This window comes from Anabrus simplex, chromosome 3, assembly GCF_040414725.1.
Source record: "Anabrus simplex isolate iqAnaSimp1 chromosome 3, ASM4041472v1, whole genome shotgun sequence".
NCBI lineage: Eukaryota > Metazoa > Arthropoda > Insecta > Orthoptera > Tettigoniidae > Anabrus > Anabrus simplex.
In genome coordinates this window covers 294,514,616-294,533,982 of record NC_090267.1, presented here as the reverse complement: position 1 = coordinate 294,533,982, position 19,367 = coordinate 294,514,616, and the positions used below count along the sequence as shown (strand labels likewise).

The 19,367-nt window shown below is 42.4% G+C and overlaps 1 protein-coding gene across 4 annotated transcripts in view; it reads right to left on the bottom strand.

The window, feature by feature from the left end:
* Positions 1-19,367, bottom strand: part of LOC136866281 (uncharacterized) — a 230,080-nt gene that overhangs the window by 21,559 nt on the left and 189,154 nt on the right. For all 4 annotated transcript variants that reach the window (XM_067143103.2, XM_067143104.2, XM_067143105.2 and 1 more), the window contains exon 3: positions 9,963-10,149. In XM_067143103.2, coding sequence (XP_066999204.1) covers positions 9,963-10,149 — 187 coding nt within the window. The remainder of the gene's footprint in view (positions 1-9,962; positions 10,150-19,367) is intronic.

The window sequence follows — 19,367 nt, the reverse complement described above, 5'->3', positions numbered from 1 at the left end:
TTGTTGAGGAATGCGAAAACAGGTTTGTACCTTTAAGGGTGGTAAGGAATGGTAAAGACCCACCTTATTATAATAGAGAAATAAAGTGACTAAGAAGGAGGTGCAGACTGGAAAGAAATAGAGTTAGAAATGGCTGTGAAGTAAGGAGAAATTTGAAGGAACTTACTAGAAAATTGAATCTAGCAAAGAAGGCAGCTAAGGATAACATGATGGCAAGCATAATTGGCAGTCATACAAATTTTAGTTAAAAATGGAAGGGTGTGTATAGGTATTTTAAGGCAGAAACAGGTTCCAAGAAGGACATTCCAGGAATAATTAATGAACAAGGGGAGTGTGTATGTGAGGATCTTCAAAAGGCAGAAATATTCAGTCAGCAGTATGTAAAGATTGTTGGTTACAAGGATGATGTCGAGATAGAGAAGGAGACTAAGGCCAAAGAAGTAATAAAATTTACATATGATAAAAATGACATTTACAATAAGATACAAAAGTTGAAAACTAGAAAAGCAGCTGGAATTGATCAGATTTCTGGGGATATACTAAAGACAATGGGTTGGGATATAGTACCATATCTGAAGTACTTACTTGATTATTGTTTGGTCGGAGGAGCTATACCAGATGAATGGAGAGTTGCTATAGTAGCCCCTGTGTATAAAGGAGAGGGTGATAGACATAAAGCTGAAAATTACAGGCCAGTAAGTTTGACATGCATTGTATGTAAGCTTTGGGAAGGCATTCTTTCTGATTATATTAGACGTGTTTGTGAAATAACTGGTTCGATAGAAGGCAATTCGGTTTTAGGAAAGGTTATTCCACTGAAGCTCAACTTGTAGGATTCCAGCAAGATATAGCAGATATCTTGGTTTCTGGAGGTCAAATGGACTGTATCGCGATTGACCTGTCTAAAGCATTTGATAGGGTGGATCATGGGAGACTACTGGCAAAAATGAGTGCAATTGGACTAGACAAAAGAGTGACTGAATGGGTTGCTATATTTCTAGAAAATAGATCTCAGAGAATTAGAGTAGGTGAATCTTTATCTGACCCTGTAATAATTAAGAGGGGAATTCCTCAAGGCAGTATTATCGGACCTTTATGTTTTCTTATATATATAAATGATATGAGTAAAGGAGTGGAATCGGAGGTAAGGCTTTTTGCGGATGATGTTATTCTCTATAGAGTGATAAATAAGTTACAAGATTGTGAGCAACTGCAACGTGACCTCGAAAATGTTGTGAGATGGACAGCAGGTAATGGTATGTTGATAAACGGGGTTAAAAGTCAGGTTGTGGGTTTCACAAATAGGAAAAGTCCTCTCAGTTTTAATTACTGCGTTGATGGGGTGAAAGTTCCTTTTGGGGATCATTGTAAGTATCTAGGTGTTAATATAAGGAAAGATCTTCATTGGGGTAATCACATAAATGGGATTGTAAATAAAGGGTACAGATCTCTGCACATGGTTATGAGGGTGTTTAGGGGTTGTAGTAATGATGTAAAGGAGAGTGCATATAAGTCTCTGGTAAGACCCCAACTAGAGTATGGTTCCAGTGTATGGGACCCTCACCAGGATTACCTGATTCAAGAACTGGAAAATATCCAAAGAAAAGCAGCTCGATTTGTTCTGGGTGATTTCCGACAAAAGAGTAGCGTTACAAAAATGTTGCAATGTTTGGGTTGGGAAGAATTGAGAGAAAGAAGAAGAGCTGCTCGACTAAGTGGTATGTTCCGAGCTGTCAGTGGAGAGATGGCGTGGAATGACATTAGTAGACGAATAAGTTTGAATGGCGTTTATAAAAGTAGGAAAGATCACAATATGAGGATAAAGTTGGAATTTAAGAGGACAAACTGGGGCAAATATTCATTTATAGGAAGGGGAGTTAGGAATTGGAATAACTTACCAAGGGAGATGTTCAATAAATTTCCAATTTCTTTGAAATCATTTGGGGAAAGGCTAGGAAAGCAACAGATAGGGAATCTGCCACCTGGGCGACTGCCCTAAATGCAGATCAGTATTGATTGATTGATTGATTGATTGATTGATAGTTTTCCTCCTAAATGTTGTTTTGTCAATCCATATTTCAAATCACTTACTTTGTTATTTTTTTATACCCCAAAAATATAAAACATTACGAAATACACAATCACTATTTTCGCTATTTAATCCACTGACACCCTCACCACTATCCATTTTCACAAGTTTATTATTCGGACAATTAGTCAAAACAAACGAGAATAGCCACTAACCAACACAATATATCAAACTGGAACGTAAACAAACGCACAAGACTGAGCTCGCTCGAATCTGCTGGATTGACTGGCATTCTTCTTGCGTTGGTTGAGCTGACGTTCATCCTTCTTGTAAAGTATAGTATTACCTTGAAGCCAGATAATAGCTAAGCCATCAACCTTTTTATGTAAAATGAGCCCGCTGCAGCTTCTAACGATCCTTGGCTATCCATTACTCATATAAAGTCATTTTCGAAAAATAAATACTATTATCAGTTTTGCAGTATAGTCCTCACATTACATACATACATACATACATACATACATACATACATACATATTATACTAGTAATGGGCAGTCTGAGACGGGGTCTCGAGATTCTCGAGACTAGCGCAAGCGCTGTTTCTCGCGAGAAATTTCCAAAAAAATCTCTAGAGCGTTGTCCGCGCATTGTGTAGAGAGCAGCGTGTCGTAGGCCTCCAGATCGTCGGAGCTGAATGTTGTTTGTGCCGAGTACGCGAATAGCTAACCACGGGCCTTCACCATTTCGTAAATACATGTCAACAAGCGAATAGGGAGTTCATTTCTTTCATTTCCACCGAAGTCTGTTTTGGCGCAGTATAACATTATTATAAAGGACACGAATTCTGGCATTGTATACAGCGGTAAGTACACGAATGAATAGGCTAAGTACAGAAATTGACAGTTACTGTCGGTACACCTACCTGTTTGTGTTTACCGATATTTTGGTGACGAAGGAAATAATTCCTTACAATGTTATAGAGTGTTCGCGTCGTAATTAGGTACTTCGGAATATGACGGTGCAATGTGTAATTGTGCTTAATTGTACGCGGCAACTTTAAGACGATGTCCGAAAGGCAACGTAAGTCGTGGATGTAGGTTATTTTGATGAGATGCCACATAGCACAGCCCGCTGTGTTGCTTATTCAGAATAAGTAAAATGCGTCAGCAGAAATATTTCTGGGATGGTCCGACACTTAAAAACACATAATATCGCTGAAGGTAGGGATGGGCAGTCTGAGACGGGGTCTATAATGATTTCTTGAAACTAGCGCAGGCACTGTTTCTTGCGAGAAATGTCAAGAACTTCCGAGACCGGTGTCCCCACATTCTACAGCGAGCAGCGCGTCGTAGGCTCACAGGTAGGCGGAGCAGAATGTTATTTGTGCGGAGTATGCAAGTAGAAAGTCCCGAGCGTTTTCCATTCCGTAAATGCGTGTCAGCAAGTGACTAGGCCGTTCAATTCTACGGAGGTCTATTATAAAGGATACACATACTGGCATTGTATGCAGCGGCAAGTACTCGAAGTAGTAGGCTAAGTACAGAAACTGGCGGCTACGGTACGTTCTACATCGTTATCACTAAATTTATCAGTCCCGACATTCAAGATCCATTTAACCAATGCTTGTATTTACCGATATAACGGTGACGAAGGAAAAAAAAAATCCTTACAATATTATAGAGTATTTGCGTCATAATCGAGTACTTCTGCATACGACTGTGCAGTGTGTAATTGGTATCATTATACGCGATACCTTTCATACTAAGTCCAAAACGCCGCATAAGTCATGGACTTGGGATTATTTTGAAGAGACGCCACATAGCACAGTCCGCTGTGTTGTTTAAAATGACTGAAATACGTCATCCGAAATACTTCTGGCATGATACGGCACATAAATACGCGTAACATCTCAGCAGGGGAATCGTCACGGTGAACACCTCCGGCCCAGCCTTTATCACATAAAGCTACCTTGTCGACAGGTACGAAGAATTCAGGCGTGTGCACATTTTATCTACAGTCATTAACAAATTACACAGGGTTATTCAGCTAAGAAATCCACTTCAAATAACTCTTGAACCGTTTAAGATATTGGCATTCTATTTTCACTTTCGTTAATGTTTTTACGAGGTTCATAGTTGAACATGCATGACTTTTCCACGCTTTTGGCAAAATTCATCGGCACACACGTTTCCATATGAGAACATCATCTCACTCAATAACTGCTAGTAATGTGCACAAATGACGCCTGGAATCGCGAGAATCGGTTTCTACGACTCCGAGACCGCATACAATGTCGCATGCGAGGAATCGGTTCCGCGATGACTGCACCAGACTGTGCTGGGCTCGGTTACTAGAGTGAGTCCGTATAGAAATGGGGCAAATTCGAACGTTCAATATTTACTGTTTCTTTTGTATACAGTATAGTAAGATATAACACCCATTTAAATTAAATGTCTTATTGGTTGTTATGAATGAATTATGCCACATAATGAAATAACAATTTAACCAGTTAGTCTGGAAATAACATTACACATTTCGACACTGGGTGTAGCAATCGACGTTGTTATTTATGCTTATACTGTATTCTGCGTCTAATATGGTTTTCAAATATCGCTAGTATAAATGTATAAAGTCTGCGGAATTAAGTCAGATTTCTAATAAGTACACAACTTGTTTGGTAGCGCACCTGTCTTCCTTTTCATTTAATTTGCAATGAACATTGCGTACTAATGCCAAATATTATTATGAGAAACTGTTATAATTACTGTTTTTGTTTTCATCACTGCTGAATACTAGCTAAGGTTGTTTCTTTAGTACAATTGTATTCTGTTGAAATAGTAGCAATATTTTATGTCATAATCCACATAAGTTTTGATTTATTGACAATCAATACAATTGGATTAGTTTCAAACAGAGATTAACTTACATTATATATTATGAACAAATTACAGTCGTATTAGAGTAAATAACTCCAGGACACTAAAATGAGTGCAGGCATGTCTTGTAAAGTGACCTGATTTTCAACCAAAACGAACTCATATTACAGAACACATTCGTGCTGCACGTGTTTACGTATCTGCATCATAAATGGTGCTACTAGTTCCTCGGAATCGATTCCGGAATCGGGGACCCGATTTCCTAAGGCATATGGCATCGACTCTTCGCGATTCCAGCCGTAACCCATCACTAATAACTGCTTATGATATACACTGACTGACAGAGCAAATGCAACACCAAGAAGGAGTGGTTCGAAAGGGATGAAAGTTGGGAAAAAAACAGAGACAGCACGGACGAATAATTGATGTTTATTTCAAACCGATATGCAGGTTACACAATGCGCACGGCATCGACTCAGTAGGATGTAGGACCACCGCGAGCGGCGATGCACGCAGAAACACGTCGAGGTACAGAGTCAATAAGAGTGTGGATGGTGTCCTGAGGGATGGTTCTCCATTCTCTGTCAACCATTTGCCACAGTTGGTCGTCCGTACGAGGCTGGGGCAGAGTTTGCAAACGGCGTCCAATGAGATCCCACACGTGTTCGATTGGTGAGAGATCCGGAGAGTACGCTGGCCACGGAAGCATCTGTACACCTCGTAGAGCCTGTTGGGAGATGCGAGCAGTGTGTGGGCGGGCATTATCCTGCTGAAACAGAGCATTGGGCAGCCCCTGAAGGTACGGGAGTGCCACCGGCCGCAGCACATGCTGCACGTAGCGGTGGGCATTTAACGTGCCTTGAATACGCACTAGAGGTGACGTGGAATCATACGCAATAGCGCCCCAAACCATGATGCCGCGTTGTCTAGGGGTAGGACGCTCCACAGTTAGTGCCGGATTTGACCTTTCTCCACGCCGACGCCACACTCGTCTGCGGTGACTATCACTGACAGAACAGAAGCGTGACTCATCGGAGAACACGACGTTCCGCCATTCCCTCATCCAAGTCGCTCTAGCCCGGCACCATGCCAGGTGTTCACGTCTATGCTGTGGAGTCAATGGTAGTCTTCTGAGCGGACGCCGGGAGTGCAGGCCTCCTTCAACCAATCGACGGGAAATTGTTCTGGTCGATATTGGAACAGCCGGGGTGTCTTGCACATGCTGAAGAATGGCGGTTGACGTGGCGTGCGGGGCTGCCACCGCTTGGCGGCGGATGCGCCGATCCTCGCGTGCTGACGTCACCCGGGCTGCGCCTGGACCCCTCGCACGTGCCACATGTCTCTGCGCCAACCATCTTCGCCACAGGCGCTGCACCGTGGACACATCCCTATGGGTATCGGCTGCGATTTGACGAAGCGACCAACCTGCCCTTCTCAGCCCGATTACCATACCCCTCGTAAAGTCGTCTGTCTGCTGGAAGTGCCTCCGTTGACGGCGGCCTGGCATTCTTAGCTATACACGTGTCCTGTGGCACACGACAACACGTTCTACAATGACTGTCGGCTGAGAAATCACGGTACGAAGTGGGCCATTCGCCAACGCCGTGTCCCATTTATCGTTCGCTACGTGCGCAGCACAGCGGCGCATTTCACTTCATGAACATACCTCAGTGACGTCAGTCTACCCTGCAATTGGCATAAAGTTCTGACCACTCCTTCTTGGTATTGCATTTGCTCTGTCAGTCAGTGTACTATCAAGCTTAGACTCCTACTTACTGGAAAGTCACAGAGATCGCAGCGCAGGAGAATCGGTCTCGAGAGCATTGTCCTTTCCTATCCTGCCGAAAGAATTGGAGCAAACTCAGGTATTTTAGATTACACGTTTGACTCATGCTTAACAGTGGTTACATATCCAGCAAGGCACATCTTGCCCAGTCAAAAGTTCGAATAATGCACGCCTCTAGTATATCTACTGTACAGTAATTTCCAAATTATGCAGGGTTATTGAGCTAAAATGAGTCTCGAAAAGTTTAAGATACTGGAATTCTGTTTGCACTTTCGTTAATGGTATTAAGGGGTTCATAGTTCAATATACAGTACTTTTGCAGCTTTTGTCAAAATGTATCGACACGCACGTTTCCATATGAGAACTGCTTATGATATACTATGGAGCTTGCACTCCCACTTACTGGGACGTCGCACAAATCGCAGCACAGGATAATCGGTCTCGAGAGCATTGCGCATTCCTACCCTGTCGAAAGGATTGGAGCAAACAAAGGGATTTTAGATTACACGTTCGACTCACGCGTTATGGTGGTTACATGTGAAGTGAGGCACATTTTCCCCCGTCTAAAGTTCGAATAATGCACGCCTCTAGTACATTCTATCTATTGTACAGTTATTCACAAGTTATGCAGGGTTATTCAGCTAAGATGTACACTTCATGAGTCGTGAACAGTTTAGGATACTGACATCCTGTTTACACTTTCGTTAATGGTATTAAGGTGTTCAAAGTTGAACATGCAGTAATTTTGCAAGCTTTTGACGAAATTTATCGGCATACACGTTTCCACAGGAGAACGTTTTTTCCCGCAATAACTGTTTATGATATACTATCAAGATTACACTCGTAGTTTCTGGGACGTCGCACAGATCGTGGCACAGGATAATCGGTCTCGAAATTCTCGCGAGAGTCTCGAAATCTGTGACGTCAGTCTCGGGAGTCTCGAGCGAGAGCATTGCCCATCATTAATACATACATACATACATACATACATACATACATACATACATACATACATACATACATACATACATTACATACATTACATACATACATCTATATATAAAATAAGAGTTTTGTCTGTACATTGCTCAGAATTTGAAAAGAATGGTGTTTCTGTATCGGTCATGTCCACAGTAACAAGAACATGCATTTTTTACTTTTCCGTAATGTCTGTCTGTTTGTCTGTCTGTCTGTCTGTCTATCTGTATGTATGTACACGCATCACGAGAAAACGGCAGAAGAGAATTTAATGAAAATCGGTATCTAAGGTCGGGGGATGAGCCACTACAATCTAGGCTATAAATCATTTTATTCACGCTAAATGAAATGGTAGTTTAGGGGAAGGCCTAAAATTTAATTCTCAAATATTTACATTATTAGTGGTCCTATCGATAAATACTACATAACTAAAGTTATATAGAATAAAATTTCCGATCATTTATGTCTTACATATTTTTACAGTACCGGCTACGATAACACAGATATTCATGAATTTGTATTTTTGTTGCTAAGTCCATATGAATGCCGAGCCACGAGAAAATGGGTTAACAGAATTTAATGAAAATCGGTATAAAGAGGCGGGGAATAACAAACTACAGTTTCTTAATTTTTAAGTGCCTTTGTTATTGGTCCTTTCGATAAGTACTACATAACAAAAGTTATTTCCGATCATTTATGTTTTATTCAGTTTTATCGTACCGTCTATGATAAGAGTGGAAGGGGTCTATTTCAGAGTTGGAAGAAAACTAAATGTGAAGGCCTACAATACCGAAAGCGCGTAACAGTGATAAAAAATAACATTACATTGCCCATTGTTTGTTGTGATGTTTTTTTATCTCTTATGCTGCCACTCCTCCCCTATAGATGGGATTACTGCTGCGTACCGAGTATAATAGCCTGCCTGAATATTGGCGGAAAATAGGTGGGGAGTTAGGTAACTTTCTTCTTTAGTATGCCATTCCTGTGGTTCATACATTTTCTGATACTACTAGCACGTAACACATTGGTTCATCATAGTATTCAAGCTATTCGATCCCTACTCTGATGCGCTGTTTTGAATGAGCCGTGTCACTCGCCGTGTACACACTTAAGGCATAGGCTCACTTAGTAGTAGTAGTAGTAGTAGTAGTAGTAGTAGTAGTAGTAGTAGTAGTAGTAGTATAACCTGGTCTAGAATTACAATTTCGGCCTATTCCAAATTATAGCACCACATTTCACTAAATAACTCAAAATTAAACACCGAAAAGAGCCGTTTCTTAAGAAAAGCTTCTTCCTCTTCATTTTATTAAGTTCTTCATTAATTTTATTCCAAGTTAGCAGTGAAGAGGGGGTTTCTCCTCTGGCTTGGAGGAAAAATGTCTCTCGAAGTCAAGCTAGATGTTTCCGCCGCCAGTGTAGTGAATAGAGATTTTCCGACTCCTTGGGAACTCCTATTAAACAGATGAGGGCATATTTTTGGTCCTAGGACTCTACATTATTCGCCCTCTCCCCTCCGCCATCTTCACACCCCCTGCCTCCCGAAATTAAAGAGCGTTCATGGATCACGGCTGTCTACGGCCTGGTCATTCCACCTCTGGAACTTTGAACTATTAGATTGGCAGCGTAGTAGGCTACTGTTCGTTAAAAGTGAGAAAATGTGTGGTTTTTAATTTGATTGAGTATTTCATATGATAGCATTGCTTTTAATTGCGACATTCCTACTGGCGTCATTGTACCGATCTATGTTGATTTCAGTTGGGAAAACCACTAAGAGAGCCTTTCTAAGGATGTAAAAAGGCAGGTGGACAGTAAGTATAATGAAAACTCCCAGACTTGATTGTGACTGATGGTGGGCAAGAGGGCCTACCATTACAATAAAGATTCCCTAAACCAATCTTCACAAAAGACTTCCTCATCACATTTCTAGGGTAACGTCAAGAGCCTTGCAATTTAATGCAATCTTGCTCACAACAAGTACACTACTTAACCTAGAATTCTGTAAACAATGTAGAATTCTGTAGCGAAGCACAGGCACATCAGCTAGTACATACATACATACATACATACATACATACATACATAGGGTACACAGGGATGATGTACAAAGTTTGTAAGAAAGCCTACCAAAATTCCTTGATAAAGGGACAAAGAATATACACAGTTCCAAGCTTCAGCAATATTTCGTCGAAGTAATGGTGAAATAATGTGGTCGAAGTTAACGGAATTCATAAGGAAAATATATATGTATCTCAATGTCACATTTAAGCCCTAGAGATAGTGGGCGGTACGCACCCGACGGAACCAGAAGTGACTAGGAAGGGCAGCGGCGTCGGGCAGGGGCTGGCTGGCGTGCTGCTGACAGAGCTGCGTGTGCTGGACAGCGTGCTATGTGGACACTGAGGTGGACCTCCCAAGGTACCAGGCTTGGCGCTGCCTCCTCGCCTCCAGCAGAGTGCCCATTGCGATACAGGCTTGCCCACTGCAACAAGTTACACTGGATTACAACAAAGTAACATGCATATTGTTAGAATTCCTTTGCACTAATTACTTTGTCATATAGAATGTTTGATGTTAAAGAGAGTTTGAAATATTTACCCGCTAGTCCAGTAAACGTTTATACAACTACATGTTGGTTTTTGCTAAATGTCTGTCTGTCAGGTCATCAGCCTAGAGGCTGGTTGGATCCTCAAATAGCACCCCGAAAGGTTATGCGGTTATAAGGAAACCCCAAAAACCAATGGCAGCACCAAAATGAGGCGTACTAGGCAAGATGAGGCGTGAGGTAGTTTGCCATTGCTTTCCTCACTGGGTCAGAAAGTACTATTGCAGCACGACTGACCCTATGAGCAGCACCTTTCATAACACTCAGATGCACTAGTCATGCGCTGAATGTCATTACTCAGCACTACCCATACCCCAGCAACTTCCATATTGTCACAGCCATGGATGTTGACTGGGACTTAGGTGGAAGTTACACTTTACTCTGGCCTGTGCCAAGAGATGGATGCAAAAGTACTGTATCCATCAAGAAATGACAGCAGGCAGTTTTTCCAAATAAGAATTATTCCTTCAGTCATTAAAATCGTTTCATTGTATTGGTTTGAATTGGTGTTGTATACAGGGTTATCACTTAAAACTTGCACCACAAATATTTCTGAAATGTAAAGTGTTATTGATGTGCCAAAGAAGTTGATTCTGAAAAGAAGAGACGCTACGAACCCTGTTTTAAGTACTTAGAAGAAAAGTATCACATACCCGCCAGTTGCTGGGAGGTGATTGGCGCGAGGAACTGTCACAAAATTTTCAGATAATTTCTTCCTTCATTTTGGTATTCCTGTTTCGTTTCTAAAATATATTTGTTTAGATATTTTACGTGATTCATTGCCAATGGTAAATCATCATTTATAAAGTTTTCCTGATCGAGGATAGCTGTACAACAGGGGAATTTCAAAATTCAATATATATAAGCTCATTTTATCCTAAGATAAATAGTGCGAAAATTATTATCTATTTGATGCTGTTACCGTACGGTACCCCTTGTTCTAGGGAAGATATCCCTTGTGGATTCTCTCTCTCTGAAACGAAGCGTAACCAGTGACTCATAACTGTAGCCTATGGAATATGTATTTTAGAAAGTTATATTTTCAAGTGGAACGATACCTATTGATATTCTTCTTCTTCTTTATCTGTTTATCCTCCAGGGTCGGTTTTCCCTCGGACTCAGCGAGGGATCTCACTCCTACCACCTCAAGGGCAGTGTCCTGGAGCTTGAAACGTTGGGTCGTGGGATACAACTGGGGAGGATGACCAGTACCTCGCCCAGGCGGCCTCACCTGCTATGCTGAACATAAGCCTTGGTGGGGGATGGGAATAGTGGAAGGGATAGACAAGGAAGAGGGAAGGAAGCGGCCGTGGCCTTAAGTTAGGTACCATGCCGGCATTTGCCTGGAGAAGTGGAAAACCACGGGAAACCACTTCCAGGATGGCTGAGGTGGGAATCGAACCACCTCTACTCATTTGACCTCCCGAGGCTGAGTGGACCCCGTTCCAACCCTCGTACCACTTTTCAAATTTCTTGGCAGAGCTGGGAACCGAACCCGGGCCTCCAGGGGGTGGCAGCTAATCACACTAATCACTACACCACAGAGGCGGACACCTATTGACATTAACACAATAAAACTGGAGTAAATTAGAATGTCAATGGTGTTTTTTTCAGCATTCTAGTACAAGTAGTAAACGAGCTATCGTTCGAAAATTGTGAATACAGGCAGTTGTCTGCTCCATATGTTAGCACAAACTTCAATAAAAAGTTATTAAGCGATTTCTTTGGGTTCTGAAGAAAAAAGAGAATTGGCCTTTAAAGTGAGGACCACCAGCTTCAAAACAAGTTTCCAGTCTGCCATGTAAAGGTTGATGCATACGTTCTAGCATTTCAACAGAAATTTCAGCACAGGTAGCAGTAATACTTCGTTTAGTCCGGCCCCGCGGTGTAGGGGGTAAAGCGTCCGCCTGTCACCCGGCGGCCCGGGTTCGATTCCCGGCTGAGTCAGGGGTTTTTAATTGTAAATGTTTAATATCCCTGGCCTGGAGACTGGCTGTTAGTGTCGTCCTTAACGTTCCTTTCCTCACATTCAACACTCTACACTTCCTCCATTTCAATTAAACGCAGGTTCATATCACATGGTGCAAGTAGGGGCAAAAGATCTCTATAGGTCGACGCCCCGAACAAATAGCATTTTTTTTTAAAGGAAAAAGAATACTTCGTTTCATTTCATCTGGTGTAGTCAGTATATGCTTGTAAACAGTGTCTTTTAGCTTTCCCCACAGAAAAAGTTACAGGGATCAAATCTGGTGAATGGGCCGGCCAAGGTACAGGTCCCTTTAGTACAATACAACGATTTGGAAACTATCGGTGAAGTTAAGCAGTAGTGCGTTGTGCACTGTGCGCTGGACAGCAATCATGCTGATACCCAATATTCCTTCTAGTTTGCAGTGGGACGCCTTCTAAGATGTGTGGAAGTTGTCCTGTTAAGAGGTTGAGGTCCTTTTGAGAATCTAATGTTCCTCCTATGAAAAAAGGGCCTATGAGCTAATGGTTCCCTATTCCACACTACACATTTAAATTCCATGGACGCTGACGTTCCTCCTACCGAAGCCAATGGAGATTGTTTACGGACCAACAATGCATGTTTAGGAGGTTTACTTGGCCATGATTTATAAACGTTGCTTCATAAGAAGGTACATTATGAATCTGGTGTATTTTTTCTTAATGCTCATGTACAAAAGTTAAAGCGATTCTCAAAATTGTTTCCATACAGGAAGTCGCAATGCAAAGGAAACAAACAACATCATAGCTTCGTCACTAAGCTGTTCAATGCAGCGGACAACTGTCAATATTTACTATTTTCAAACTACGATAGCTCGTAAACTACTTGTACTAGAATCCATTGACATTCTAATTTACTCTAGTTTATTTTGTTAATATCAACAGGCATTGTTCCATTTGGAAACAAGTAACTTTCTAAAATAATACTTCTTCTTTATCTGTTTACCCTACCACCTCTACCACCTCAAGGGCAGTGCCCTGGAGCATCAGACTCTGGGTCGGTATACAACTGGGGAGGATACATCGCCCAGGCGGCCTCACCTGCTATGCTTACGGGAAGGGGGGGGGGGGATGGAAAGATTGGAAGGGATAGACTAGGAAGAGGGAAGGAAGCGGCCGTAGCCTGAAGTTAGGTACCATCCTGGCATTTGCCTGGAGGAGAAGTGAGAAACCACGGAAAACCACTTTCAGGATGGCTGAAGTGGGAATCGAACCCACCTCTACTCAGTTGACCTCTTGAGGCTGAGTGGACTCCATTCCAGCCCTCGTACCACTTTTCAAATTTCATGGCAGAGCCGGGAAACGAACCCGGGCCTCCGGGGGTGGCAGCTAATCACACTAACCACTATAGCACAGAGGCGGACCTATAGTCCTCTCCGTGTAAGGACGTACCCTAAGGGTGCAACCTTACCCTTTCTCCCCTGTAATATTAAGATATTGATTTATGGTTACTTTTCTTGCTGTTGGGTCTTTTTCAGTGTCGGTAACCATACAGTTTAGGGACCCTACTTGCCGATACGACGTCTTACATTTACCGTTAATCTGGCACGTTGGCAACGTTCAATCACTGCTCTAGCGTGAAGTGCGTGTTGCCACCGCATCGCCGTTGAAGTCACTAGTGATACATTTGCGAGAATATTTAAAGCATATTTTCTTTTTCTGTGGGATTGTAAATCTATTTGGCTAATACCAGGTAAGTAGGATTGTGGCATGTTCGGATAATGCATTTAATAACATAGTTTGTGTGAAATGATGAAAGCGCTCAAATACGTCAGTCTCATGTCTAGATCTACCGGTACATGAAATAACTCTTGCGGGACGAAATTTTGGCAGTAGAACTTATAACATTATTATTTTCAAATCCGCAGTGAACTTGAAAGCTGACCTAAATTCCGTTCACGGAACTTGGCACATTAGTATTCCTATATGTTTCCTGATAAGCTTGAAGATATAACAAGCCTGCAGGCTGAAAATATGCCCAATAATCTCTCTCCTTACTGGTTACCGGTATTGAAGAGAGAAGGAAATATTCGCGCAAAAGAAAGGGAAGTCATTGGATGTCTGGAACTTTCGAAAATCACACTGCAAAGACTTATTAAATAAATTGCATCGTTTAACACGCCCCTCTTTTCAAGAATATGGTTATAGCACGCCTACTGTATATCAAAATAAAGACAGATAATTTAAGTGAGAAAGTGTGTTTATTTCCTTAATTCCTCATTGAGGAGATATTCATAATTATCTTGATTTATTTCATCTTATCTTTTATCATTTACTAGGGTAGGGAAACATTCATTATCGGTGTTTACATTGAGGTTAGTTTGTTATGGTTATGTCTGATTTTAATATGTAACCAGGCAGGTTGGCAGCAGTGATCAGCCATTACAAAAAAGAGAAAAGAAGAGCATCGGGCGGCGATATTTACTTTCTGGGGTATTTCCTTACGTGGCAATTACTATAAACTAATACACATTCTAATAATTAGAACATCTGTGTATGGGCTACAATCATGAGCCCTTGGTTACACTTCATTCTGTGAAAATAGCACATCAATAGCACCTTCCATTTCAGAAATATTTTGGGTGCAAGTTTTAGGTGATTCATTCTGTATAGTATACAGGCCAACCAGAAAATATGGGACGTTGAAATTATTTCAACTTAAAAGTTCGAGGTAAAGAATGCCTACAAACTGTGCTACAACTTAGCTGCACAATACAATCTACATAATGTATTATTTTGTCCAACCGACCTCGATAGCTTAAATGCAGCCAGCATCCAGTATTCGGAAGATAGTGGATTCGAACCCCACTGACGGCAGTCCCGAAGATGGTTCTCCGTAGTTTTCCATTTTTACACCAGGCGTACAACAGCTTTGAGACGAACTGCATGTTTGTGACCATTCTAAGACACATGTCTTTACTCAACCCTCAGAAAAAGGTCAGAATGACCACTTGCAATTGCAGTGCATTTTCTGGTTTGTGTCTGTGGATTGTGTCCTTTAAATATCCGCACAGGAAGAAGTCTCACGGATTAAGATCGGGGCTATGTGGTGGGCAGATTGAGCCACATTGAAAACGTTCGGGATATCGATGGAACATCACAAGGGGCCCGAAATATTCATGCAGGTAGTCCAGAACAACATTTGCTGTGTGCGGAAGAGCTCCACCTTGCATTAACCATTGTCTCTCTATTGGTAGTCTTGTTGCAGAGAGATGTGGAAGGAAACCGCTTTGCAACCTGTCTATGTAACGCACACCGTTGACTGTCTCATTGGAAAAGATTGGCCTACCGGGCGAGTTGGCCGTGCGGTTTGGAGCGCGCAGCTGTGAGCTTGTATCCGGAAGATAGTGGGTTCGAATCCCACTGTCGACAGTCCTGAAGATGGTTTTCCGTGGTTTCCCATTTTCACACCAGGGAAATGCTGGGGCTGTACCTTAATTAAGGCCACGGCCGCTTTCTTCCAACTCCTAGCCCTTTCCTATCCCATCGTCGCCATAAGACCTATCTGAGTCGGTGCGACGTAAAGCCACTAGCAAAAAAAGAAAAAAAAAGATTGGCCCAATAATACCATGACTGGAAATTACAGCCCACACACACTTTGTGTTTTTTACTATTTGCTTTACGTCGTAACGGCGCGACGAGGGGACAGGAAAGGCCTAGGAGTAGGAAGGAAACGGCCGTGGCCTTAATTAAGGTACAGCCCACACACACTTTCACATCATGATTTTCAACCTCATGCACAATATCAGGCCGTTGTTCGAAACCGGACATTCTGTTTGTTCACTGCACCGTTGAAATAAACGCACTGTACGCCTCATCCACTGAACCATGTGTCGTGCAGTATGGGATCCACCTTCTGCAATAGCCCACACAGCAAGCTGTACTCGACGCCGCTTGTCATGCGCCACTAGTGGTGGTGTCATTTTGTATGGTAAACGGTCAAGCTTAGACTGCAGTATTCTCCGTCCATTTTAATACAGGAAGTTTAGGTGGATTTGGAAGGGTTCCGAGCCACAGCCGCAATATTCTCCAGTGATCAGGTCGGCTTGAAATGGGGCCATTTTCTCTTCATGATATTGTCTTCGGTTTCTAGTTGGCTGACCGGTATATACACCGTCTGTTGGCAGGGAGCCCACCGGGTACTGAAATGAACACTAAACCTTTCCTTCACTCTTTGCTTCCGCATAAAACGACACTGTTTTCACCTTCTGTTCACGCGTCAACCTCCCTTTGTCCGCCTTACTGTGTAACTGGAAGCCGGTATGCATGCGTGACATGTGCTGCCATCTGTAGAATCACGCAATAAATACTGTTTCTGTTCACAAAACATCGTTCTGAGCCCAGATTTACCCATTTTATAAACTATTTTCGATGTATGAGATTTCGTGCCCCACTCTGAACGTACTACACTCAACGTGAACGGTAGGAGGCACGCAAGATTATCACAATTTCGTTCTACATGCACGCGGCAAATAGCAGTTGTCATATGCTTCGTTCTCTGACACAGAGTCATACAGTAGCAATATTAAGGGGATGATTATCCTTATGATTTTTTTTCTTAAAGCATTTATCATTAAATAAGAGTCTGGCTTGAGCGAGCGAGGAGCGAGGTTGCGTTTTACAGTGCGTGCCGGGAACATGGTTGATATCGAGCAGTACCGGGCCGCGATTGGGAGATGGCAGCTGAAGCAGAGGAAGGAGGCCAAGAATGGACTAGCAATAAGAAAAGAGGAGGTGAAATGGGGAGAAGCGGTGCCGGTAGCAGCAGTGTTAGCAGTGCTTCTGGTCACTGGGGGGGGGGAGGTGGAATTAAATCCAGGCCCAAATATCAGTGGCACTTTCAGCATGGAAGATTTGGCAGCACTTAAGGTGGTAGTGGAGGAAGTGATACATTGTCACTGGGATAAGGTGCAAGAAATAAAGGACATGATGGAAGAGCAGAGAAAGGAGACAGGAAACATGAAGAAATGGTTGGAAACTAAGATTGAGGAATCGAACAATAAAGTGTGCAACAATGAGAAAGAAATAGAGTTATTACGAGGGAAGGTGAAACATCTAGAAGATGAGGTGATGAAGAAGAGGGAAGCAGAGGGGTACAGGCAGGAGAGAATGAAGAAAGCCATATTTATATATGGTGTGGAAGAAGGTGAGAAAGAAGGAAATATTGATTTAATCTTTAAGGTGGTAGAGGTCATACGGGATAGGATGAAGATAAATTTCAATGAAGTGGACATAGACGATGTGGAGAGAGTGGGCAAAGGGAAAGGACGAAGGCCAATTAGGGTGCAATTTTTCTCTACCTTAATGGCAGAAATTGTGCTAAGAAAAGGTAGTAACTTGCAGGGTCAGAAAGTATTGGTGAGGAGGGACTTGGGAAAAGAAGGTGTGGAAAACATGAAGATTCTGAACAGGCATCTTTGGAAAGCGAGGCAACAAGGGCTAAAAGCCCACATAAGAGGTCAGAGACTAGTGGTGACGAATGGGAGATTGGTGAGGGAGCTCTTAGTGGCGAAGCTGAAAGAGATGGACGAACACGTCAGTTCTGAGAGGGGAGTGATGGCAGTGCAAGATGGAAGGCAGGAAGCAGAAAAAACTAGGGGTGAAGTGGAGAAAGGAGTGGAGATCAACCCGTGTGGAAGTGGACAATGTAATGTGGATACAGAAGAGCAGAGCAGTGAAGGGGCGAGTGAGGATAAGCCGCAAAAACCGGCGAGTGCAGTGTGTAGTGGTTTTGAGAGCAAGAAAGAACATGAGAAGAGTGACCGGCAAAAAGGTAAAGATGTTATGAACAGAGGAAGAAGTAGCAGCCTGAAAGACTTGTGGGGTAGAGTGTGCAAGAGGGTGGAGGATACGGAGGGCATGGAACGGCAAATAATTTTAAGAAAAGGAGGTATCGAAACAGAGAGTGAGGGGGTGAGAGCTACAAGGAGTAAGAATAAGGGAGGCAATTTAGAGGGGAGGGAGAAGAAGAAGTTATAACTATATTGGAAAATAGGATGTGTGAATATAGAGGGGATAAGAAACAAAATAAGAAATAAAAAGGTTAGGGAAGTGGTAGAAAGTTTCGATGTCGTGGCACTCTTGGAGACGTGGTTAGTAGAAGGGAAAGAGATTTCATGGAAGGGGTTTGTGATTAAGTATAAATATAGAAGAGAGGAGAGGAATAAGGGACGCGCCCCAGGTGGAATGGCAGTATTAATTAAAGAAGAGATTAGTGAACTAGTAAAATATATCGAGACAGATATGCGGGAAGTTATATGGATTAAGTTTAATATGGGATGGGTAGAGGGAGGGATGGAGAGAATAATCCTAGCGTTCGTATATTGCCATCCTAGTAGTTCCGTATACACAAATAGGCATCTTTTGAAGAACTACTGGTGGAAATTAGTGTGATAAGGGAGAAGTTTGCAGAAGAAGAGGGCATGCTGCTATTTGGAGATTGGAATGCGAGGGGAACAGAGCCCGCTATATAGTAGGGGAAAACGGGAGTTGCATGCTGAGGCGTAGAAGAAGTGAGGATAAAACTATAAACAGTTATGGGGAGAAGCTCTTAGAGTTGTGCGCAGAGGGGAATTTATATATTCTGAATGGATGGAAGGAGGGTGACAGCAAGGGAAAATTGACCTATGTTTCAAAGCAGGGGGTAGTGTGATATAGTTTTAAGCTCGGAGGGAATGTTAGAGGATATTATTAGGATGGAAGTAGGAGACTGGTTCTGTTAAAAAGGAGGGGGGGGGGGAGAAGAATATAAGAAAAGAAGATAAGATGAAGGATGAACTAGGGAGAGGGTATAATAAATACAAATGGACAGAGAAAGTGAAAAGGGATTGGGACAGGGTAGTACAGGAAGAAGTACACCTACTGCAATATGGATGGGAAAGGGCGTTAGAGGAGAATAATATCGATAAAGCCTTGGAATTGCTGCTACATCCAATAAAGATGATAGCTCAGATAGATAATGGTGGAAGAAAAGAAAGAGAAGAATGGTTCAATATAGAGTGTGAAAGTATGCGAAAGAGAGTGCTGGGAGCGTTAGGGGAGTATAGGAAAAAAGGAGGGAGCTTAGAGAGGTTTTTGGTAAGTTAAGGAAT